At 40.4% G+C, this 25,292-nt stretch overlaps 1 protein-coding gene across 1 annotated transcript in view; it reads left to right on the forward strand.

Moving 5' to 3' along the window:
- Nucleotides 1-25,292, forward strand: part of rab15 (RAB15, member RAS oncogene family) — a 155,026-nt gene that overhangs the window by 125,344 nt on the left and 4,390 nt on the right. Inside the window, exon 3 of the mRNA XM_043698077.1 lies at nt 23,877-23,937. Coding sequence (XP_043554012.1) covers nt 23,877-23,937 — 61 coding nt within the window. The remainder of the gene's footprint in view (nt 1-23,876; nt 23,938-25,292) is intronic.

Here is a 25,292-nt window from a genome sequence, read left to right on the forward strand (position 1 = left end):
AAAGAAAATTGGCTGCAGAATTAGTTAAAACCACTGAGCATAATTTATTTGTTTGAGAATCCAACTGGATCATGCCATAGTGCTTGGGACAGCTCTTCTGTATTTGACAGTTAGTGAAACATAATAGCAATCAGCTTTTTGAAATTCCTGTTTAAATGGGGAATTACAAAGGAAGGGGGTCACCAAAGAAAAAAAAAAATCAGGAAAACTGTTAGCGCTTCTGTAGGAAGAAACTGGCTGAAAATGACCAATGAGCGGGAGATAATTTGGGATTGAAGTCAAATGTGTGATCCCGCAATGTTATTCATCTTTCTCTTACACTTGGGAACTGGACAGGTCACACTAGTAGTGAATGCTACCGCTCCAGTTTATGCTCACATTGCTTCCCACTGGAATGATTGATGACTCTGTCATGCACTGTCATGGAAAGGAATCCACGGAGAGCGGTCAAAGCCCTTCCTGAGCAAAAGGATTTGAATTGAGAGCGGTTGATTGTATAAGACAAAAGTCCCCACTGTGGGTTTCAGAATGTTGTTGTTGAAGGTGGGGATTGTTTTCAGGCTGGGCTGCATGTTTTATTGTTAATATGAACTTCAGAATATCAGAAAGCATTTGGACAGGTTCCTTACAAAACCGAGAAAGGATTTGGTCTGGTTCTGCATACTCCCAGAGATCATTGCCACCAACACCTTAAAGGTTGCAATAAAAACCATGATTCCCAGAGATAGCCACCTCCTCTGCAAGTCTATATCTTAGAGAACAACGGTGAACCATTACAGTGGTGTCTCAGATTATGAGGGGCATTGGTAGGATGGATTGGAAAGCACTTTTTCCATTAGTAGATGGATCAATAACCTGGGGGGTAGATTTAGGGTACGAGGCCAACTGGAGAGATGGAGAGAAATGTTTTTCACCCAGAGAGTGTTGGGAGTCTGAAACCCATTGCCTAAAATAACGGCTGAGTCAGAAACTCTCAAAGTATTTCAACAGTATTTAGATATTCACTTGTATTGCTGTCACCTCCAGTGTAATGGGCCCACAGCTGCAAAATGGGGTTAGTATAGTCAGATTTGTGTTTGCCAGCATAGACACAATGGCCCAGTAGCCTCTTTCTCTGCGGCAAATGGCTATGAGTCACCAAACGTTTTAACCATTGTCCACAATGCCAAATAATATTGTATCTGTTATGCATTAAACACCTTGTATAGATCCCACATTTGCTATTGTTTTCCCTGCCTCAGACTGTAGCTAGAGACAAGAGATGTTTGGAGAAAGTGAGGCCTGCAGATGCTGGAGATCAGAGTTGAGGGTGTGGTGCTGGCAAAGCACAGCAGGTCAGGCAGCATCCGAGGAGCAGGACAATCGACGTTTTGGAATGAAGGGCTTACGCCAGAAAAGTCGATTCTCCTGCTCCTCGGACACTGCCTGACCTGCTGTGCTTTGCCAGCACCACACTCTCGACAAGAGATGTTTGTCACTAAGATGTGAGTTACTCAATAAAAAGACTAAAGGTTTTCAAAGCTGCTTAAACTACAGCCTCCGAAGCTAATTCATTGGGCTCTATACATTTCTACATTATATTGAAAAGTGCTGTGCAACAAAAATTTATTTGTTCAGATCCTTAGCTTTGCATATCTTTGATGTTACTTTGTGTCTGATCCCCGTCAGCAAAGATAATCACTTTTCAAAACTTTGCAAATGTGATATTGATCAGCATCAATGTTCCAGTAAATCAGCTGTCAATTCCCTTGGATTAGGCTCACAGCCACGATTTCCAGATGTTCAGATTTCAAGCAGCACCCAGGGAAACCCTCATTTCCAACCCAATTAGTACCTTAGGCTGATGAAGAAATCTTCCTTGCCACAACTGCTATTACTATAACTCAAGACATCTTCATCTCTCTAATGAGAGTCTCCTTAATGGATAACTAATCTCGCATGTCTCATTCATTCTACATTAACTGTCAGACAACTTCCCCTGACCGTTCAAGGATATAGTCATCAAATTTAATACTTTGCTTTTTGCCCATTGGTACCAGATTTTAGTTCCAGCAGTTGAATAATCCATTAATTTACAGCTCCACTTACCATGTAATACACACACTACACCCAATGCAAAAACACCTTTCTGAAATCCCTGATGGTGGCAATAAGAATATGTTTCTGTTAAGTTGATAACTCCATCCCACGCCACTTAAAAAATGACTCCAAAAAAAATGGCAGGTCAATGCAGATCACCAGATTTTAAGAAGTAACAGTACACCATTCAGTCCATTGACCCTGCTCTGCCATTCAGTTGGATAACAGCTGATGTGATTGTGGCTTTAAGTCCCTTTTCCTTGACACCCTTTTGAATCAAACACTTGCCAAACTCAGACTTAACGATACTCACTCGATGACCCAACCTCCATGGTTGTCTGTGTTCCAAACTTCTATCAGAGAAATAATTCCTCCTAAACTTTGTCATAAATATCTTTAAGCTCCGCCCCCTAATTCTTCTTGCAGAGGGCAGCAGGGTCATTCAAACAGTTCAAGCCAAAGGATTTGGAAAACATTAAGGCAGAAAATGCTGGAAACACTCTATCCTATGAGAGAGAGATATTAGTTAACATTTCAGGCTGATCACCATCTTGTCTCCACATGCCTAATTTGTCTGAGCATTTTCTATTTTGATTTAAGCGTTATCACATCTGCAGTGTGTTGCTGAAATAATTCACAAAGGCACTGGTCCTTCAGTAGGCATAGCATTACAGGGGTCTGAATAATATTACAAAAACCCTGTCACTTGAAAATTAAGTGCTGTGAGCGCATCCCCAGTTTTGTAAGTTATTCACCAGCTCTTACCCACTTAGACCAGACTTACAGCAAGAAAAAATAGATCAGCGCCAGCTTTCCAATGAGCTCTTATGTTTGAGCAATCAGGATATAAGTGCAACACAGCCAAAGGAAAATTGTCTACCTGTGTTTGTGGTGCATTTTCCACTGTGCAGAACCATTCTTTCTGACCATTTTGTTCTTCTGAAGTAATCACCTACAAACTGTTTAGTGAGACCTTTTCAAAGTTTCACTCCCCACATACAAACTGCAAGGAAATTTGTTCTGCACAGTTACATAACCAGTGTTTGAAAAACAATGAACAATTGTTATTTTGTTCTCTTGTCTTTTTGACTGTCATAGAGTCACAGAGTGATACAGCATGAAACCAGACCCTTCGGTTCAACCAGTCCATGCCGACCATGTTCCCAAACTAAACTCGTCCCACCTGCCTGTGCATGGCCCATGTATGTACCAAAATGTCTTTTAAATGTTGTTCCTGTACCTGCATCCATGACATCCTCTGGCAGTTCATTCCACACACTCTGTAAAAAAGTTACCCTTCATGTCCTTTTTAAAATGTTCTTCTCTCACCTTAAAAATAAGCCCCCTTGTTTTGAACAGATTCACCCTTGGGAAAAGAGCTTTGCTAGTCACCTTATCTGTGCCCCTCATGATTTTATAAACTCTAGAGGTCAGCCCTCAACCTCCTATGCTTCAGTGAAAAACGTCCTATCCTGTCCAGACTATTTTTATGACTCAAACCCTCCGCTCCCGGCAACATCCTCGTAATTTTTTTCTGAACCCTCTTCAATTTAATAATATCCTTCCTACAGCAGGGTGACCAGAACAGTACTCCAAAAGAGGCCTCACCAATGTCCCATACAACCTGAACATGTTATCCCAACTCCTGTACTCAAAGGTGTGAGCATTGAAGACAACGTCTTCTTAGTAACCCTATCTATCTATGATGCAAACTTTAAAGAGTTATATACCTGAACCCCTAGGTCTCTGTGTTCTACAACACTACCCAAGGCTCTACCATTAAAATTATAAGTCCTCCCCTTGTTTGTTTTACCAAAATGCAATACCTTACATTTATCCAAATAAACTATATCTGCCACTCCTCAGCCAATTGATGAAGAACTCTTTATAATCTTAGATTGACCACTCCACCTCCAATTTTGGTGTCATCTGCAAACTTACTAACCATACATCCCATATTCTCATCTATATAAGTGCATAAATATTGTATTAACCATGACAGATTTGAGTTAGTGGAAGAAGGAGTGAATTTTGAAGGTGGTGAATGTAGTGCCAATTAAGTGGGAATGCTTTGTCCTGGATGTTGACAAGCTTCTTGAGCATTGTTGGAATCACACCCATCCAGGCAAGTGGGGAGTATTCCATCACACCCCTTACTTGTGCATTGTCTTTGGTGGACAGGCTTTGAGAAGCTCGACTTAACATACTGTTCCACCCAATTTTCCCCCGTGTTCCCCATTACAAAGTACAATTCTATGGCTAGCCGCTCATCCTCTTCAAAATTCACACAGCTGGTCACTTTTCATGTGAGCTTGGGCAGTGACCTTGAGTGGGAAGATTGAACTTTGTCCAATTCAAACCTTGCCCACAATGCCCATGTGCAAGCCATTTTTGAGACATTTAAACGTAGAAAGTATGAGCTGCACCCCAACTAACCAAAAAGTCAAGAGACCAGCTACTATTCTCACCTGCTGGGAATACAGATAGGTTGTGAGTTGAGGTGCTTAAGTGGCTATTAATTGACCAATCAAGGACTTTAATTGCTGGCAAGTTACAAAAGCCCCCAGTGGTTACAACGGATGGTTTGCTGTGGGGAAAAGGCCTTTCATTTGTGTGATAACTCATCCAGATATGAGAAAAAAGCTTTAGTGGACTTAAACGCTCAGCACTGAATTGCTAAGGAGGCAAGAAAGGGATGAGTCACTCTCGAATGAGCAACTTGCCCAGTTTATTAGCCTTTCTCTCCACCTCCATGGAGAGGGAAACTTCCTCCAAATATGGATCAGGGCAGTGCCAACTCCCTTATCATCAGCATAACCCAGTTCTTTATGTAATTCTTCCTGCTTTGCATAGCAAGGCCATTGAAAATGAGGACTGGTGTTAGCACTGTGATAGAATAAGTGGGGAATAAACCACACAGGGTGAAGTATCACTTCTGTATGGGACCAATCATCAACAATTAATTGCACTGGGAAATTTTACGACAAAATACCGTTCCAAATCTGCACTTCTATGATTGTTAAAAGCAGTATACTTCTTCCACTGGTCACATCCCTTCACTACTTTCATTAAGCACACTTTGGGGAGGTATAGTAATCTGTGACTGTTGAAACCATGGCAAGCTTGGTGAATTGTTTAACATGACTGAATATTGACTGAAACTTTAAACTGAATCCACATATTTACAAAGGAATCCTGTTCATTGGTAGATAACCCCACCTACTGGCTAACCACAATCAGTTCTGCCTGTATTTGAAAATTGTTCCTCAGACTGTAACGTTAAGTAATGTATCCAGTTACCAAAACAATCTGCAATTTCTACCTTGTCCTTGGAGTCATAGAGTCATACAGCACAGAAATGGACTAACACTTGGACTGGGAATTGATGCTCTTTAGACAGGTATACCTCTATGGTAACTCCTATTGATTGAAAGACTTCCATTTGCAAAGCGTCATTCACCACCTGAGGCTGTGCCAACACCCTTACAGTCAGTGAAGTACTTGTGATGTGTAATTGTAGATTTCTTACACTATACTGGAGCAAACTTTTACTGAAACTGTTTGAATATAGATTACAAACTCTGGAAAAGACTAATAATGTTTAAATAACTTTTAAGATATCTAGGTGGCATGGACTAGTTGGACCAAACAGTCTGTTTCCATCTCTGTGACTATGACTCTGTGACTAAATTGCTAAGGTGGCAAGAAGAGAGTGAATCTCTCTCCAATGAGCAAGTTGCCCAATTTATTAGCCTTTCCCTCCAGTCAAATTTCCACTTATTCTCCGGCATGATGACGCATCAAAATTTCAGGTTTAAAAAAATGTTTATCAATGACCAAACATAAAACACTATTCATGAAACACTATTTCCTTTTTGTAAAAGTAATTTATACTTTCACCCACTGAACAGAGTTTATCCTTTTCTACTTTTCACTGACAACTGAGAACCCCTTTTTTAAAAATGTTACATGGACTCTGAAGCAGACATCAATGTCCTGAAACCAAGCCCAAGAGAATTCATAGTTCCACAATTGTTTAGTTCTTTCTTTTCTATGTCCTAATACTACCTTCCATTGAGAGCTTTCCTAGGGATTCTTGCTGTAGTGAGCAAAATTAGGACGCATGGTATTGGGGGCAAAGTACTCACTTGGATTGAAAATTGGCTGGCTGACAGGAAACAAAGAGTAGTGATAAACGGCTCCATTTCGGAATGGCAGGTGGTGACCAGTGGGTCAGTGTGGACTTGTTGGGCCAAAGGGCCTGTTTCCACACTGTAAGTAATCTAATCTAATCTAATCTAATCTTATCAGCCTGAATTAAAAGTTTCCTGTATTTAATATGATATATGCATAAACATATACATAAATATCGCAAATGATCAATGTCAGAGTGCACAGGTTGTAAACAATTTGACGGGTAGTAACAGATCTCAGAGCACGGATGAAATAGGCAGTTACATGTCAGATGAAATTTAATGAAGAAAATCGTGTGTTTTTGTAAGAAAAATGAGATACAACATCAAAGAAATGACACAATATTTAAGTAGGGAATGGGATGTAGAAACCAAGGGAACTGGGGATGTGTTCACACAACTCTTAGAAGGTGGCAGTGTCAAATTAATAAAGAAGCATGTGGAATCCCTGGCTTTATTTCAAAGAGAACCATTACAACATCAAGGAAATTAGATATTTTCTTTCTCAAGTGCTGATTAAGCCTCTGTTGGAGTATTGTGCTCAATTTTGGGCACTGTAGGTAGGATATTAAAACCACTGCATTAAATTCTGGGCACAATGTTTCCTGTAAGAACTTAATGTGTATCTGTGTATTATCTTTTCGCTTTATGTGAGTTCTTTGCTTAAGGGATTTATATTTTTCTCTCAGGTGACCAGTAATTTCTCGAAACCCTTCATTTTGTATCTTTGCCTTTTTAATACAGTCTACATGGTCATCCCAAATGTGACCAAATTGTCCAGCAATTCAATAAAACATAAAATATTGCCAATGGTTTTATGAGTCAACTTTTTGAAAGATCATTCGTGGGATGTGTATAATACCAGTTGGGCCAGTAATGATGCCCATCCCAACAGCCCTTGTAAAAGTGATGATAAATCATCCTTTTGAACTGCAGCAGTCCATGCAACATTGGTCCACCCACAGTGTTATTAGGAAGGATGTTCCAGGATTTTGACCCTGGAACAGTGATATAGTTTCAATTTGGAACAGTGTTTTACTCACGTGGAAATCAGGAGGCGGTGGTATTCCCATGCATCTGATGCCCTTTTCAATCTTAGTAATAAAGCTTGTGGTTAGGGAGTTGCCAACGAAGCCTTAGTCCATCTTTTGGTTAGCACATGGTGGAGGAAGTAAATGTTTAAGGTGGTGGATGGGGTTCTCCTCAAGTGACCTGCTTTGTCCTGGATGGTTGCCAAGCTCCTTGAAAGTTAACAGAACTGGACCTATTCAGTGCAGTGTAGAGTATTCTATCATGTTTCTGACTAGTGTCTTGTAGGTGGCACACAAGCTTCGTGGCTTCAGGATGTACATTGTTCACTCAGAATTCCAAACTTTTGTCCTGTCCTTCTGGTTATAAGACTACAGTATTTATATAGCTGGTCTGGTTAAGCTTCTGGTCATTGGTAACCTCCCAGAGTGTTGATGGTACAGGACTCAACACTGGTAAGGGCAGCACGGTGGCTCAGAGATTAGCACTGCTGCCTAACAGCGCCAGGGACCCAGGTTTGATTCAAACCTCGGGCGACTGTTTGAGTGGAGTTTGCACATTCTCCCCGTCTCTAAGTGGGTTTCCTCTGGGTGCTCCGGTTTCCTTCCACAATCCAAAGATGTGGAGGTTAGGTGAATTGGCCATGCTAAATTGTCCATGGTGTTCAGGGATGTGTAAATTAGGTGCATTAGTCAGGGGTAAACATAGAGTAATAGGGTAAAGGGATGGGTCTGGGTTGGTTACTCTTCGGAGAGTCAGTGTGGACTTGTTGGGCTAAATGGCCTGTTTCCACACAGTAGGAATTCTCTGATCCTATGGTGTTGAATGTCAAGGGGAAATTGTTGGATTTTATCTTGTGGAAATGGTCATTGTTTGGTACTTGTGGGCACAAACCTGAATGTGGCACAAATATTGCTGCATGAGGACACAAATGCTTCAGTATCTGAGGGCTAGAAAATGGTGATGAACATTGTGCACTAATCCATGAATATCCCCACTTTTGAATGGAGAGATCATTGATGAAATATCTGAAATAGTTGGACTTTGTGGAGTGCCCTGAGGAACGCTTGTGACGATGCACTGGAGTTTAGGTGATTGTGGCATAGAATGCTAGTCTTATTCAGAAAAACTCAAACACACATACAAAACACTGTTCGAAAAAAAATCTTTCACTTTTATTTCTGTTTTGCAGATTTGTTGTTTAGTCAATAAGTGGATATGTTTTATCATGTTTCAATCTCTTTCTTACACCTGGCCTCTGTTCCAACTCAGTTCAGAGGAGTGCACTGTCCCTCTAAATTTCCATAACTCTACTGATTACAACATATTAGTAACTGGGTAAAATATTGAAATATGTGACCAATTACACATCTCAGACAAATTGAATAAATTTTACTGTCCTCCTCTGCTATCCATAACAGAGATGCTACTCAATTTTATTTTTCCTTTTAAATCCTTAGCCTAAAACTATAACCTCTTGCCTGAAAGGATCACCAGTTGAAACATGAGGAAACCCATGCTAATTCAGTTTCCCCTTGGTGCTTTCTCTGTTTCTTCTGGCCATGGAGAAAGAGAATTGACATAATCTTATTCAGTCTCAGAATCAAACTCATTTGTGCTCCATATTGCGGGACTTGACATCAGGATGTTAGCTATTTCATTTCTAATGAAGCTCACTGGAGCTCAAGGATCAGCACCTCATCGAAGGATCCTTGAGGGCTCAACATTCCACAATTTCTGATTGTAGTCACTGGAAACATTTACTTTGCAGCCAGAAATTTTCAATAATGATTGTACATTATCTGGTAATTTAGGCTTTCCCTGGATTCGCCTTTTGCTTCATAATTTGTTCCATTGCCACCCTTCTCGCAAGAGTGCCGTGGGCCCGGACACTGTGATTATCAATTACCTGACAGATCCGGTCAATGCTGATGTGTAGCTAGAAAGAGAAAAGTCAAATAGAACTGGCCGAAGCCACAGAGAGGAACTAAGATTTACGTTTCCACAGTAAACAATGTCCATATGTCAGCTTGGCTTCGGTTATTGATTAGAAATATCTACCTCCAGCATTTTACTCCAGGGATATTTGACTTACAGCTTATAAAGTTCCAGGTGAACACTGGAGATGTTCTTTTACTATAAATGAGTCGAATATGAATGACTCGGCTGAAATGGTGTGCATAGGGATTCTGCAAAACAAATCATTCAATCGTGCCCTTAGTATACCCTTTACGGCAGTTTCAGCATTTGAGTTAATGCTTTGAATTTGGGTCTCCACGTGTATTTACTGGATATTGCTCTAGTTTTCCCAGAAATCAACTTGCATGCAAAGACCTAAAGCATGAGGACCTTGTCCTCATGTACCTGAAAAATGTTTGGCTGGAGAACACATGGTACAGATATTTCAACTCATTTCATTCACAATTACATGTCACAACAGTCCCTTTTATATTGCGCCTGTGAAACAAATCACAAATGGGTGTCTTGTTAAATACAACACATTCCTTGTAACGCCTACATTTTTATACGGTACGTTTTTCATGCATTCCCACAACTTCCAAAGTTTAGCAAGTGGATTAATTAATTGAAGGCACCATTAGACCTGTGAGGAATTTCCTAACAGCACTGTGGGTGCACCAACATCACATGAACTGCAGGGGTTCAGGAAGGCAGCTCACTACCATCTTCTGATGGACAACTGGGGACAAAAGCTGCCAGCCTAGCCAGCCATGTCCATATGCTGCGAATGAACAAATGTGTTTTAAAAATCCAGTCCAAAGCGGAAATACGGAGGCAATGGAAATGCTTCAAATGAAGAGATAAAAGCTGATTTCATCTTTAGGTCAATTAGTAGATCAAGAAAGGTTTAGAGAATTAAGACTCTTCCTTGCATCATGCCCTTGACTTCCTGGGCAGTCAAAATTATTTTAAAAATAACTTCCACTGAGAATTCACTGGACCTCATTGGTTTATTTTATTTAGCTATTTAAGGAATGATGATCTGAATTTTTGGAAGGATGAGTTATTTGAGGAAGGTAAGATATTAGGGAGCATTTAGACTTTTGGACAATCAGTAGCAGGGCCATGTGACCGGTTGCTTGAACCAATGGTGAACAGACTACCAAGACCTTAAGGCCTCAAATACATTTATACGAAGCCTGTGAGCTGCAGAATATTAACACCCTGGGGAATATTGATTTGCCATTAAGGAAAATGGTGGTAATTGAGGTAAAAATGTGTCAGCGACTGCAGGAGAGTCAGTAACCCAGGTAATTTATGTGGGACCCAAGGAACATGCCTAATTCTCAAGAACAACAGCTACCATCCCCCCAAAATATCAAACATATTGTTTAGGCACTAAGCAGCTCCATTCAGTCCATGGGAATGGTTGGAATTGAGTGGCGCATACGTCAATCAAACTGAAGTGATAGTCAGGGTTCAAGGACACTGGTTTACATATCAAGACAAGCTCAAACCCATGATCAAGTCAGGCACTTTGGTTACCAGTGATGGATCACTTTTAAAATGGAATTGACACTATTTTAAGGCCAATTTTACCTAGTGAACCCTTGGCAGTGAAATAATTCCACAGATGATGGTATCCCATCACCAAGTCACCCTTTAGTTGCACATGGAGAGTCTTTGACATTGGTCCGGCTTTCTCAGAGTCGGCTCTCAGAGTGAAAGAATGTCTGACACTCCTGTTTATATCTGTCAGCCAGGGCTCCCTGATTGGGGCTGTTAATCTGGGAACTAATATCCTACGATGCCTAGCTTGCTGACCCCATTACAATCACTACAGGCAGCACATATAGAACCCTATCCCATTCTGTAGAAAGCCAAGTGTACAAAATGTGGATTTCCCTACCCAGTCCATTGGTATTGGTCAGCTGCTGAAGTTACCTGACTATCTTTTGTTTAAAAAGTCAATTCCATTTGCTCTGATTCTAGCATTTTGATGGAAGTTCCCTGGATGTTAATCATTGAACCATCTTGTGTACTGAAAGAGGATTTCAATGTCTTATACATCCAGTGATGGGAGGAGCATAAATGGGAATTTTAACATGAGCAAGGACATGACTTAAGGTATAGTTGGGGAAAGGGTTAAGTCCTAGAGTAGGAAGCTGTCTAAGTCACTATATCCATTTATCATTTCAGTGTGTTATGGCCTACTCATGGAGGGAGCAATGGACTGTTGTTAATCATGGGGAGTCAAAATCTGTTTTGCTGAGTTCAAAAATACTATTGTCGTATTCCATCTACTAATTCAGCCATGTGACATCTCTCTGAAAGTTCTTCGACTGTGTGATTCTACTGGAGCCTATGCTCCTTGTAGGTGCAACATTGCTGCTGCTGTAGCCAGTGTCTTTTCCTTAGCAAAGTGTCCTTTGTGTAAAAGTTCAAGACATATTTATATGGTCCGCATATTGTTTTCACAAATAGTGTTTAGATCACACCTTTTAATAACACATGGCATCCTCAGCCGAGCACAATGCCAACCTCTCATGCTGCTCAATGCATTACACGTCTATCACTCACACAGCAACAATCTGCATTAACCATATTCACTGAACCTGCCTTTGCTGCTTTGTGCAGGAAGAATTCCACAGACTGATAACCCCCCCGCGAGAAAAATATTCTCCTTATCTTAGTCGTAAGTGGAAGAGCTAATGAATGCAATACCTTCGTTAAAGTAATTGCTTCAGATATTTATTTCCCATCCTGTATAAACGCTGTCTTTTTCAAACAATTTGATGGAGGTCAGATAATGTGGGTGGCTGTACATCCCAAAGGAATTTAACGCTGCGCTGCAATTTGTCATTGGCACATTTCCATAGACTTTTGATAAATGCCACCTCCTACTCACTTAGACTTTCTAATCATTTCAGACTTAGTATTATGGCTGGATTTTCATCACTGGAAAATAGTGCTTGAAAAGTTTAGTTGCAATCAGTGTTACCATTGATATTTTTATCATGATGGTAGGCTGCACATGCTAAAACAAGAAGACTCTTCCCTATCTGGTGGTGGACCATGTTAACATAGAAATGGATAAAGAGATTTGGAGGTACTGGTTTGGATTCAATGGCATTAAAATTGGTTGGAAATGGCTTGACGTTGTGTAGCAACCTACTTGTTTGACTGATAGGTCATTAAGACTTATATAAAACCAAATAATGAATACCTAATATTGTGACCCATTCTACCTTTGACACCCTTTTTTTTGTAATAACGTACCATGAGTAGAATAAAGACTAACCCCACACCCAATTACAGGACAATCTCAGAAGACCACTCCTTGCTGTCGAATGTGAACAGAAACATCCTTGGAATATGATATTGATCTAAGTAGATGGATACTGTATCTATCCATCTTGTGTACTTGCCCTTCTCATGATTCCTTCAACCAATGCCTTGCCAAAAATTCTGCCTTACTTTCTTGACATTGCAAAAGGTCAGACTGTGGAGTTTTCTGTCACTGTTGCCAAGCCCGCATTTAGGTTTAAAAGGGAATGTGAGAACTGTTTGGAAAGTGCAATACTAAAGGGCACTATGAACAAGCAAGTTGTGAGATTAAATCAAGTGGTTCATTTCGGGAAAAATATCAGAACAGACTTAATGGGTCAAACAACCTGTTTCTTTGCTCCATCCCTCTATTTGGTGTGAAATTCGTCAACATTGGTCTGATTTTCTTTTCCACAGACTACTGGAAGAGGTTGGTGTGAGGTGGTGGTGTAGCATGGTGTCTCAGTGGTCAGCACTGCTGCCTCGCAGCACCAGGGACCTGGATTTGATTCCAGCCTCGGACAACTGTATGTGTGGATGTATTCTCCCCTGTCTGCATGGGCTTCCTCCAGGTGCTCCAGTTTCCTCCCACAATCTAAAGATGCGCAGGTTAGGTGAATTGGCCATGCTAAATTGCCCATAGTGTTCAGTGATGTGTAGGTTAGGTGCAAAATGTAGAGTATTATGGTAGGGGAATGAGTCTGGGTGGGTTACTTTTCGGAGGGTTGGTGTGGCCTTTTGGGCCAAATAACCTGTTTCCACACTGTAGGGATTGTATGACAAAAATAAATCAAACATAATGTAAACCGGGCCAACAATTGCTCTTGGCCAACTTTGGTTTTAGAATGTTGACCAGTTTCACCCACTAAGATTTGGGGAAAATGCCAACAATCTTTAAATGCACACCAGCCAACTTTCCTGCCAGTCCCACAAACTGCCCAGTTTAAGAAAATGGATAGTAGCAAGATATCTCATCTATAGCTAGGGGGCGATAGATTCACATGGAAGATGAGCAGAGATTGGCAGACCTGGTCCACACTTGGGACATGATACTGGTGTATGACTCCTCCACAACCTCTCCCCTCACCTGAGATGTGGTGACCCTCAGGGTCCAGTAACTCTCTCTACTGAGAATACAGTCCAGTATTTACCTTTAATGGTATATGGTGCTAATAATAAGAGAAGTTACCCTCTTGCATTGAATTACGTTTTCCTTCTTAGAGCAACTAGGGATGGACAACAAACGTCAGCCTTGTCAGGACACCCCCATTGACAATGCATTTAATTTAAATTACATGTGTCTTTCTTTGGTATAATTGCTTTGGTTCAAATATGATCTGTATGACTGCCTCAAACATACACCTACGCATCTTTCTACTATTCAAAATTAATTGCTTTGGAAAAGGAAGCATTTCAAAACAACAAGCAGTACCAAGCATCATCACACCAGGATAAAAAGTGAATCAGGGAAGTGGCATGAGTGTTATTTAACTGCTGGCAGGAATCACTAATTGTTATATAAGAAGCGGCGTTAAGAATAATATTGGTTACTGATGCATTTGCACAGCGCACCTTTTTTCTGTGTCATCGTTAAAAAATGTTCCTCATACCAACTAATATCAACAGCCTTTTGTAAATAGCACTAACCAGGTGAACAGCCTTTCCTCTTTGTCTTTTATTTTATTCACAATATTCAGTGATAATTTTAGTTTTCCCCTCACGTTAGTGACATCAAAAATCACTGCAGTGCCCAGGTGATAAATACTGACTTTGCCAAAGACACCCAGATCCTGGGGATAATCTAAATAAAGAAAAAAAAATGTTTTAGGATTAATCCAAACTGGACAATCCGATTCACTTGTCCCTGGACAAAGAACAGCAACTATAAATATGATATTTAAAAATACAAAGTGAGCGCTAAACTTTGGATCAAGTCATTTTTCAATTTTAATATTTTCTGGATTATAAAATGATGATAGAATGCCTAACCACCAATATGTGAATTGGAAAACACTACAGATATAAATATTGTCACAAAACAGAAAATATTATAAAGCAATAACAAAAATTGTTTTACTTATTCCAACACTATTTTCCACTTTTCCATTTCCAAAGGTCTGCACTCAATTAACGCTATTAGCTATTTGAGTCAGCTCAAAACATTTCTGGACAACTGGTGTATCCAAACAACAGGTTTCCAGACTGGAGAATTTACAGTGAAATGATATAATGGCAAGCTCTTTCACCCTTGCAATGTGATCTCTTTCAAATTCGCAAAGTTCTGATAGGGGGTTGCCAGAGTAGATGCAGGAACGATGCTTCCCCTGGCTCAGGGGGTCTAGAACCAGTGGGAGGTAGTTCCAGAATAAAGGGCAGGCCATTTAGCACTGAGGTGAGGAGGGATTGTACAACCTTTCCAATGTTGCATCGGCATAGTCCGAGTCCAGTGGCCCACCCAACCAGAAAGAAAGTTCAGATGAAACACTGCTTAGCGGGTGGTGAATCTTTGGAACTCTCTCATCCAGCAGCTGTAAAGGGCCAGCCACTGTGTATGTTTAAGACCGAGATTAATCACTTTTTGCATATTTATAAACATCAAAGGATAGTACAGAAACTAAAAGATCATCCATGAGTGGTGGAATGGGCTCAAAACGCTGAATGACATCTTTTTAATTCATTCATGAGATGTAGGTGCCAGCATTTATTGCCCATCTCTAGTTGCCTATGAGAAGGTGATGGTAAGTTGCAATCTGTTTGGCGCAGGTAGGCCCACAATGCTGAGAAGGAGGGTGTCCCAAGACTTTGACCCAGCGACACTGAAGATACAGCAATATATTGACAAGTCGGGATGGTGGGTGACATGGAAGGGAACATTTAGGTGGTTGTATTCCCATTTTTCTGCAGGTCTTGTTACTCTAGATGATATTGCTCATGGGTTTGAAAAGTGCTGTCAAAGGAGCCTTTGAGCATTTCTGCAGTGCATCTTGTAGATGGTGCACACTGCTGCTCCTGAGTGTCAGTGGTCAAGGGAATTGCATTATCATGGATGTGGTGACAATCTTTGTGCTTTATCTTGGATGGTGTCAAACTTTTTGCATATTATTTGGAGCTCCACTAATCCAGACAAGAGGAAGTAGTCTGTCACACTCCTGATTTGTGCCTTGTAGATGGTGAATGGGTTTTAGAACATGAGGAGGTGATTGCTTGTTGCATGATTCAGAGCTTTTGACCTTGTAACCACAACACTTGTATGGCTACTCCTGTACAGTCTTGGTCAAACTCCAGGATGTTGATAATGGTGGATTCAATGATGGTGATGCCATTGAATGTCAAGGGGCAAAGGTTAACTTCACTCTTGTTAAGATGGTCATTGCCTGGTATTTGTGTGGCTTAAATATTACTTACCACTTGCAACCCGAGTCAGATAATATTCAGGCTCTGTTGCATTTGAACATGGATTGCTTCGGCATCTGAGAAGTCACAAATAGTGCTGAACAGTGTGCAATCATCAGCAAATATTCCCACTTCTGACCTTATGATGGAGGGAAGGTCATTGATGAAGTAGCTGAAAATGGTTGGACCTAGGACACTTCCCTGAGGAATTCCTGCAGAGATATCCTGGAGCTGAGGTGACTGACCTCTAACAACCACAACCATCTTTCTTTTTGCACGGTCTAACACCAAAAGCCATTGTTTTTTTCCCCTGATTCCCATTTCTGCTCCTGTTTTTTTTATTTTCCATGATCTTTGCCACTGTTGCCAAAATATTAACTTCTGTTATTTCCTCTTTGTGTTGATATTACACTTTTAATGTAAAGAGATGACCTGGAGTGCTTCAAAAGAACTTATGCAGGCAAACATTTGGCATTAAGTCAAAGATGACGACATTTGCACATCAATATTTTAAGCAATTTTATTTCCTTGTGGTCCACAGCAAATTAAACTCTGATAAGTTTGCTTGGATTACATCGCAAATTTAATCTTACTAGCATTGCCCTGAGACAACTGAATGATAATTGACATTGATTCTAGTCACCCCAATCATTCAGGTTTCATTCCTGTTGTTTGTCTGAACTCCTTGCTGAGATTATTATTCTGTTGTTATTCTGCTTGAGACCAATGGTAAACCAATTAAATGTTATGAAAACTCATGTTGGTATTATACGGGAAAACTTTATTGTGATATTTAGCTCTTCGAAGTACTCTAATTCATTTAACAGGGGGACTTTTGGAATAACAGCTACAGTGATAAAGAACTGAAAATTCAAAAGTGGAGTCTGTTAATTTTTAAAAGTAACTTTCAACTTATGCAAAGAAATATGCATTCAACTAAAAGCAGCACTAACTGTTACTTTAATTAAAGATAACAGACAACAGTATGGACTATCAGTCACAGTTGTTCTGGTTTTCAAGGGGTGTCAGCTGCAGCTGGGGAGAAAGATACTTTGAATATGATGTAGTGTAGCTTTTTATCTATATTAAACAGGCCTGCCATGTTACTGACATCGAGATAGTCCCACAGGGTAACTCCCACAAGAAGAACAGTTTAGTCGTGTGAGCTTCATCTCTCTCGTGTGTAAATAGTCTGTTGGCAGCCATCTAAAATCTTGTTGTTTTTTAACCAACACAATTTGAGGCACTTTCTTCCCTTTACTTTTAGTCCTTGCTACTTAACACATTCTCAAAATCCTCTCATTTTCAAATTAATTAATTATTCATTCAAATTGTGCACTGTCTGAGCATTTATTTCATTTACTGCTTGTCAGGCATTGCATTGTGCCAATTGGTGATGACATCTGTCACACACTAACAACATATGAAAAGTGATCTATTGTCCTGAGGGTGTGAAAAGTGGTTTCTTCATTCTCTCTTTCTATCACTTGGGATGTTATGCATTCAGATTCCTATGCAGCCCCAGCAAGCAGATATCAAAAGGCAACTTGCTATTAATGGTCTGTTAATTATGTGGTCAAGATGCACTGCTGAAGGTCAGTGTTTTAGTAAGTACGTGGAACACTTACAAAGAGAAATTCCTCATGGTCCTGATTTTTGGGCACCTCGTTGTAGGAGGATGGGAAAGCTGGAGGACCTCTGCATTAATCTGCTGCTGTGTCTGGTCAGGATGTCCATTAACAGGTCTAGGCAAGACAGTCATTATACCTGACTACCTGCATCTCTTCTGTAGCTAAATTCACACCTAGGTAGCCCTGGAAGATGGAGTATGCAGTATCCACTTGAGGGGCTGTGACGGTGGACAGTGCAGGGACTAGAGTATGTTATATACCCCCTCCAAAACAGATTCTATTTTAAATTTGCTGTGTGTTCTTTCATGATTTGATTTTAGTTCAGTGCCATGAACTGGGGTTGTCACATGTTAGCTCTTTTTCATTAGTTTATGAGTTGTCATTAGGAAACAGAGATGTGTAATTGCGAGGGTGGGTATTAACCCTTTATTTCCTCTTGGACCAGACAAGACTCGGGTATCTTTGTTTAAATGTTTATTCATGCGTACAGCGGAGATGTACTCATCAAGAAAATGGCATGCAACTCTGATCTTATCCTTGATATAGAGAGCTATGGAGGTAGCCCTTGTGGTATATTTAAAGCTGAGATAGATAAATTCTTGGTAAGTCAGAGAATCAAGGGTTGTGGGGAAAATGCAGGAAAGTGGACATGAGGAATGTTGGATCAACCACAATCCTACTGAATAGCAAAGCAGGCTCAAGGGGCTGAATGGCCTACTTCTATTTCTTATGGTCTTATTAGGAAAACAAAGGTTTTATAGCAGTTTTACAGTTAACAAGCTTCAAGCTGACTATTACTGCAGGTAATCATTTCCAATCAATGGTTTACACACTTTCCCATTTCTTTGTCCAAACCTGGTTTCACAAGTCATATTTCAAGGTAGTACGCATGACTATATTATCCAATTTATTGAAACTAACACATGATTATTTTATCCAATCATATCATTTAACATACCTATTGTTACAAGAAACCTAAATTGCTCATTTCTCCCCTCCCTCCAATCAGTAATGCCATTTTCAGTGAATAAACCTATTAACAAGAAAAATATTAGTCTCTAGTTTCACGTCTCACTAACCGATTTGGAATTGAACGAACATATGCAAGTTCCAGGCAAGTTCAGATTTCACTTGTACGGTCTTAACAATTGGCTGGAGCAGTCTAATGAAATAATACACAGTTGCCAAGAAATTGCCAAGCCTTGGCTCTGCTACAAGGAAGCATGTACTCTGCTGGAGTTTTAATCAATTCTAAACTTCTCTTATGAGGCATTCATGCAGTAAATGGAATTTTGTGAGGGGCAGCAATAAACCCTCACCTAGCCGGTTACGCCCATATCTCATGAAAGATTTCAAAATAAGTCAGTCAGTGACCTACAAACGTCTCCTTATGCCATGTAAACAAACAGAAATGTGTTTTCATTTTTGTAGTAGCTGTATACATAAATGTTCCACTCCCATTTCATAACAATTTTGACAGATCATCTCCCTAAGATTTAGAATACAGAATGTGTGGAGGTATGGCCAGAGGTCATTGTTCATTTCACAACACATTGCTGCATCAATACTGGAATGATTGTTCGTTTTCCTCTTCATGTTCATTGATTTTTCTTAGGATGCGGGCGTTGCTCACACTTACGGCCCAACCCTAACTGAGAAGGTAGTGCTGAGCTGCCTTGTTGAACTGCAGCAGTTTTTTTTTCTGGTGCAGGTACTGCAAGCAAGGAAACTCCAGGTTCCTGATGCAGTGACAGGGAAGGGAAATATAGGAAACATTCAGTCATTTAGGCAGCATCTATAGAAAGAAAAACAGTGTTAATACGATTATTGCTAAGAGAGCCTTTTACCTGCTCCATGAAAAGATTCCTGCTGAATAACATTTAGCTACATACTTCTGTGTAACTTTGATCACTCTCTTTGGTGGGAACATACAATATTCTAAGCCAAATTTAGCATTTCTAGTCTAGTCCAGGTTGGATTTCTGCCTGTCAGTCATTTCATGTTACACTGCAAATCCCAGCTAGAACAGCAGTTTATAATGGGTTGTGAGAAAAAGGCCAAGACTTCACTGGGAGGAAGAGGCTGTACCTACTGACTAGAAACTCACAAGCAAACACACGTAGTATGAGGTTCATGCATTAAGATTCTTGCAAGTGGATAGAATGTCCTTTTCTAAAAGCTCCTAGGTGGTCAGATTGCTCATCTCTTTAATCAAAGACGATTTAAGGAGAGAAGAAATGCTTACGATAACCATGTGGACCTAGAAATTACTGTTACAGCTCAAACAGAAATAAGTACCAACATGGAATGATATGGCCAAATGATCTGTTTCTGTGTGGTCATTTGCCTGTATTTGCTCAGATCTTTCTGCTGATGGTAGAATAATCCTTACAGCAATCTATATTCACTGAGGACCAGCCCCCACCAACTTGGTTGAATAATGTGTGCAGTGTGTTTGCCATGCGGGAAGTTGTCACATGCTGAAGGTGTTAGATTAACTTCTCGTTGTGCTGGACATGAAGGACACCATCCTCTTCCTCTAACACTGGACAGATCTATAATGACAAGCAGCTTCTCTGAGTATCTGCAACAAAAGATCATGTCAATATGACATTACTGAGAGCCTTTAGACCTGACTGAATTGCCAATGCACCAACAGGATTGACGCAGCATGGCAAGGCATGGATGCTGTGAGCGTGCAAGTTGGCGCTGAGTGAGCAAGCGCTAAGAGACCATGCATGCAGTTCTGAGATGCAGCCTGGTCCAATCCTTTAGCCAGGTGCCTGATGTGCATGCAAAGTTTTCTCACAGCAGCCTTTCAATACTAATTGCCGGTGCACGCTAAGAACAATTTTAAAGTTATTGAATTCTGTAAAGCCCTGTGATCAAGAACCTTTAAGGTAGATGTTAGAATAGTATGCTATGAATATAGAGTCATACAGCCCAGAAACAGACCCTTTGACCCAACCATAATCCCAAACTAAACTAGTCCCACCTGCTTGTGTTTGGCCCATATCTCTCCAAACATTTCTTATTCATGTACTTATCCAAATGTCTTTTAAACATTGTGACTGTAACCACATCCACCACTTCCTCTGGAAGTTCATTCCACACATGAACCACCCTGTGTGTAAAAATATTGCCCTTCATGTCTTTTTTAAAAATATTTCTCCTCTCACCTTAAAAATATGCCCTCTAGTCTTGAAATCCCCCACCCAAGGTGAAAGGAGAATGTCAAAATTAATGTTCATTCAGAATTCCATTGAAGACTTAGCTTTTGGTGGAAGAGTAAAAGGAGAGAGAGGAGAAAGAAAAATATTTGAATGTTTGTGAAGTGAGGTCTCCTTGTCAGAGGAGGACATCTTGTTTGCTGTGCTCTTGCCAAATGTAGATAGTAACCACGGTGTGCTCGAAATCTCAAGTCCATTGCCTTTTGGAAGCTGCAGTTTATCAAAGAAGCATTTGCAGAACTGTATGGCGTGCTGCTGGAGGGTGTACAGCCTATTTCCAGGGCAGATAGAGGCTGCTAGTGACGCCTTCAATTTGTTTTGACTGTGACCATTTCAAAGGGCCCATTGGGAGATCAGCCGCGTTGATGAACTGGCAGAGTGTCACTACAAAGAACAATATCTAGTTGCTTGGTTTCTAGAGCAACCATCTACAAAGTGTAATAGGAGATAGACCATTTTTCAAAAAGAAAGGCAGGATTCTTTTACAACACAGAATGACCTTGGCATCCATAAAACTCGTTGAATGCTCATCACTGCTCAAATTGTGAAGCCTTTTAAACTGACTTGATGCATTCATTTTACAGTAGTTTAAGCATTTGCTTATGATCTGTATATAGCATCCTCGCATACCAGGCTGGCACAGAAGCAAGGGACTATATCTTAACACCCAAAAATACATAGTTTGGGTAAGCTACTATGAGATGTTAAAACAATAACAAATAGACAGACAAACACCATCTACCTCCAAACTTCCAAACATGTTGAATCCAGGCAGAACAAGGAAAGGGCTGGAAATGGCTTGGCCGATTAAATATTTTACTGAAGCTCGTAAACTCTAATTTAACTCACGTCCCAAACCTTTGGAACATGGAAGCTGAAGAGAGGTGAAATATCTTTACAGACAAGGTAAATATTCTGCCCTGCAATTTTCCAACCCTCCCATCCAATCCTGAACATAGCAGCTGCATCTCATATCCCTCCACTCTCAGTGGAGCTTTTCAGTGCATTTGTCACAGTTGGAGCCTGAATAATGGTAAGAGGCTCCTGAGATGGAGGTGTTTGTTGTTGTCACTGAGGCAAGCCTACCGTCGGCTGCTGCTCTACATTATGATGGGGCCTTACCCAAGTTTTGACCCCAGTGAATTTGTTGCAGGAGAATGGCGGGACAATAAGGCCAGCTGATCCAGGAAGCTACATCACTGACTCACGGAATTGGAAGTGAGCAGAACATGTGCCTCCAATTTTATTATGGAATTCCCCAGTAGTAACTTACTCCACTTCAAAAGCAAGTCCTTCAAGGGATATTGTGACATTACAACCCATAGACAATTTGACAGCTATCTGGCTGTTCATAATGGATGTCAGAAATGTCTCCATGGGCAAACTTTTATTGTTTGTTTTGTCAATATGTCATAGAAAGCCCTGATTTATATTTGCCGAGCACAGCTTTTCAGGCTGTCGTTGTTCAAAAACAAAATCCAAAAATGGTTTAATGGACACTCTTTCTCATGAATAAAAAGATCTTTTAAAGAAGAAACTTATAGTTGAGTTGTTAAAAATAACCATAATACATAACCATAATAGGGGGAGCCAATGGCCTAATGGTATTATCATTGAACTGTTAATCCAGAGACCCAGGTAATGTTCTGGTGACCCACCACAGCAGATGGTGGAATTTGAGTTCTATAAAGAAAAATATTGAAATAAGAATCTAATTGTTGATTGTTGGAAAAACCTTTCTGGTTTGCTAATGGCCTTTAGGGAAGGAAACTGCCATCCTTTTATGGTCTGGCCCACATGTGACTCCAGACCCACAACAATGGTTGTCTCTTAACTGCCCTTGGCTAGCGATGGGCAATAAATGCTCCCTAGCCAGTAATGCCCTCATCGGATAAATAAATAAAGGGAAAAAAAAACTGTTTGCTGCATAGCACGACTTTTGAACAATTAAATATACCCATTTCTCATGAGGGTAGGGTGTTCTGCAGGGGTCGGCACTGGATCCACTTTTGTTTGTCATTTATTCAAATGATTTGGATGAAAATGTAGGAGGCATGGTTGGCAAGTTTGCAGATTACACCAAGATTGGTGGTATATTGGACAGTGAAGAAGGTTATCTAAGATTAATTGGGTCAATGGGGCTGAGGAGTGACAGATGGAGTTTAATTTGAGAAAATGCTAGGTATTGCATTTCGGTAAAACAAACAAGAGCAGGACTTGCACAATTAATAGTAACCCCTTGAGCAGTGTTGTAGAACAGAGAGACCTAGGGATTCAGGTACATAATTCTTTGAAATTTGCATCACAGGTAGATAGGGTGATTAAAAAGGCATTTAGCACACTTGCCTTCATTGCCCGGACCATTAAGGACAGGAGTTGGGAAGTCACGTCGAGATTGTACAGGACTCTTCTGTTCTCCCTGTTATAGGAAAGATGTTTTATTAAACTGGTGAGATTTAGAAAAGGTTTACCAGGATGTTGCCTGGAATGGAGGGTTTGAGATATAAAAATTGAAAGGCTGGGAAGGTTTTTCAGTGTAGCATAGGTTGAGGGGTGTTCTTATTGAGGTTTATAAAATCATAAGGGGCATAATAAGGTGATTGACAAGAATCTTTTCTCTATGATGGGGGCATATCTTTAAGTTGGAAGGAGGAAGATTTGAAAAGGATATGGGGGGGCAACGTTTTTTGTAGAGGTTGGTGCGTGTGTAGAATGAACTCCCGGAGAAAGTGGTGGATGCAGGTATGTTTACAACATTTAAAAGACATTTGGATAAGTTCATGAATAAGAAAGATTTGGAAGGATATGGGCCAAGCACAGGCAGGTGGGACTAATTTAGTTTGGAAATGTGGTCAGTGTGGTCTGGTTGGACTGAAGAATCTGTTGTTCTGCTGTATGACTCCATGACTGTGACTGTTAATGAAGGAAATAGGGATTGATTTTGGAATAATATGCAGATCCTGTAGTTAAAACTTTTCTGAGTATGGCAATGAGAAATTTTAATACTTTCCTCTTTTGTTTGAATTATTTCTCAGGGATACTGCAGGCCAGGAACGATATCAGACAATCACAAAGCAGTACTACAGACGTGCCCAGGTGAGCTTCACATTACACTCTGCCAGATTTGGGAAAGCAAATAAGGCAAGATGACACAATTGAGTTCAAAACTAATTGAAATGGAAAACAAAGAAGCTTCCTCTAGTGGTTCAGTGGCTGAACTGTTTGATAGATCTGCCATAATCGTTACAAGTTGTTTTTATTTCTGGCTATGTTTTAATCACCTAAAATAAATGGTGTGACATTGACTATGCAAACCATAAGAGCCCAGGCTTGGTCCCCACTTACTTTTAATCATGGCTGCAGTTGTGAGTGATTGAGGTAGCCTTCTGAACATGGCTAGGAAGAGGAGAATTATACTGGAGATTCTGCTTTTTGCCTCAACCCAGTGACTGCACCTTGAAAGTGATAGCGCAGGGGTCAGGTGATGATTGAATACAATATTTTCCACTATCAGGTAGTATGCAAAGATTTAAGAGTCCATTTTAGCCTGCCTAACAAGAGCAGTGCAAGGAGGGGTGAAGATCAGGCCCTGTTCACTTACCAGCCTGACAGCAAACTGTCACCATTAGTATCACCTTCACTTTGCCAAATTTGAAGTCACTTAAAGCTCTCACTGCAGGAGGCCACTTGCCTTTAAAAACAGGATGGGCAAAGATATAAATAATGGCCTCTTAGTGGTAAGAATCAAAGAGGTAGGTCAACAACAGCATTTGTCAACACGGAATGGACATTAAAATTCTAACTAACAAGGTTTTCATTGAAGTGGGTGAATTTATTTCCTTGTAGTTCTGAGTCATGCAGATGAGGCACTAAACTGCTGTGTTCCCTCATATAGTGTAAGTGATCAGCCAAGACAAGAGTGAGCTGTTCAATAACTTGAAGGAGCAAAAAGTGGTCCAGTAATTCTGTGGTGACTGCTGCCAATATCTGTGTGGTGTTTTGTTGCCATCATCTCCCATTGTCAGACACCTGGTGAAAAGTACTTAGGAAGAATGGTCACTTAGGGGCTGCTGCCAAAGGGGCAAACTACCTCAGAAAGTTCTACCCCTCTGCGAGGAAGTAAATTTGAATGTAGAAACATTAAGTACATTCCAGGATAAACAAAGTTCCAGGTAGTTAAGTTGCTACTGAATTTAGAAAGCCAATCCCAGTCTCTGTCATAATTCACTATTGCACTTCAAGCAAAATGCTAATAAAATCATCAGATAAAATCATTATCTAACATTGTAGATTTAGACAAGTTATATAGACTCTTGAGACATCAGTTGCACCGCCTATAGTTTATGAGTTGCTTTAATTACCTTTGCTTTGTAGTTTTTTTTCAGCATTGGCCTTGAAGGTACTGACTTCCTTGTAGCCTGTAGCAATCCTTTCTCTAGATTATGACAGCA

This window comes from Chiloscyllium plagiosum, chromosome 10 (assembly GCF_004010195.1).
Source record: "Chiloscyllium plagiosum isolate BGI_BamShark_2017 chromosome 10, ASM401019v2, whole genome shotgun sequence".
NCBI lineage: Eukaryota > Metazoa > Chordata > Chondrichthyes > Orectolobiformes > Hemiscylliidae > Chiloscyllium > Chiloscyllium plagiosum.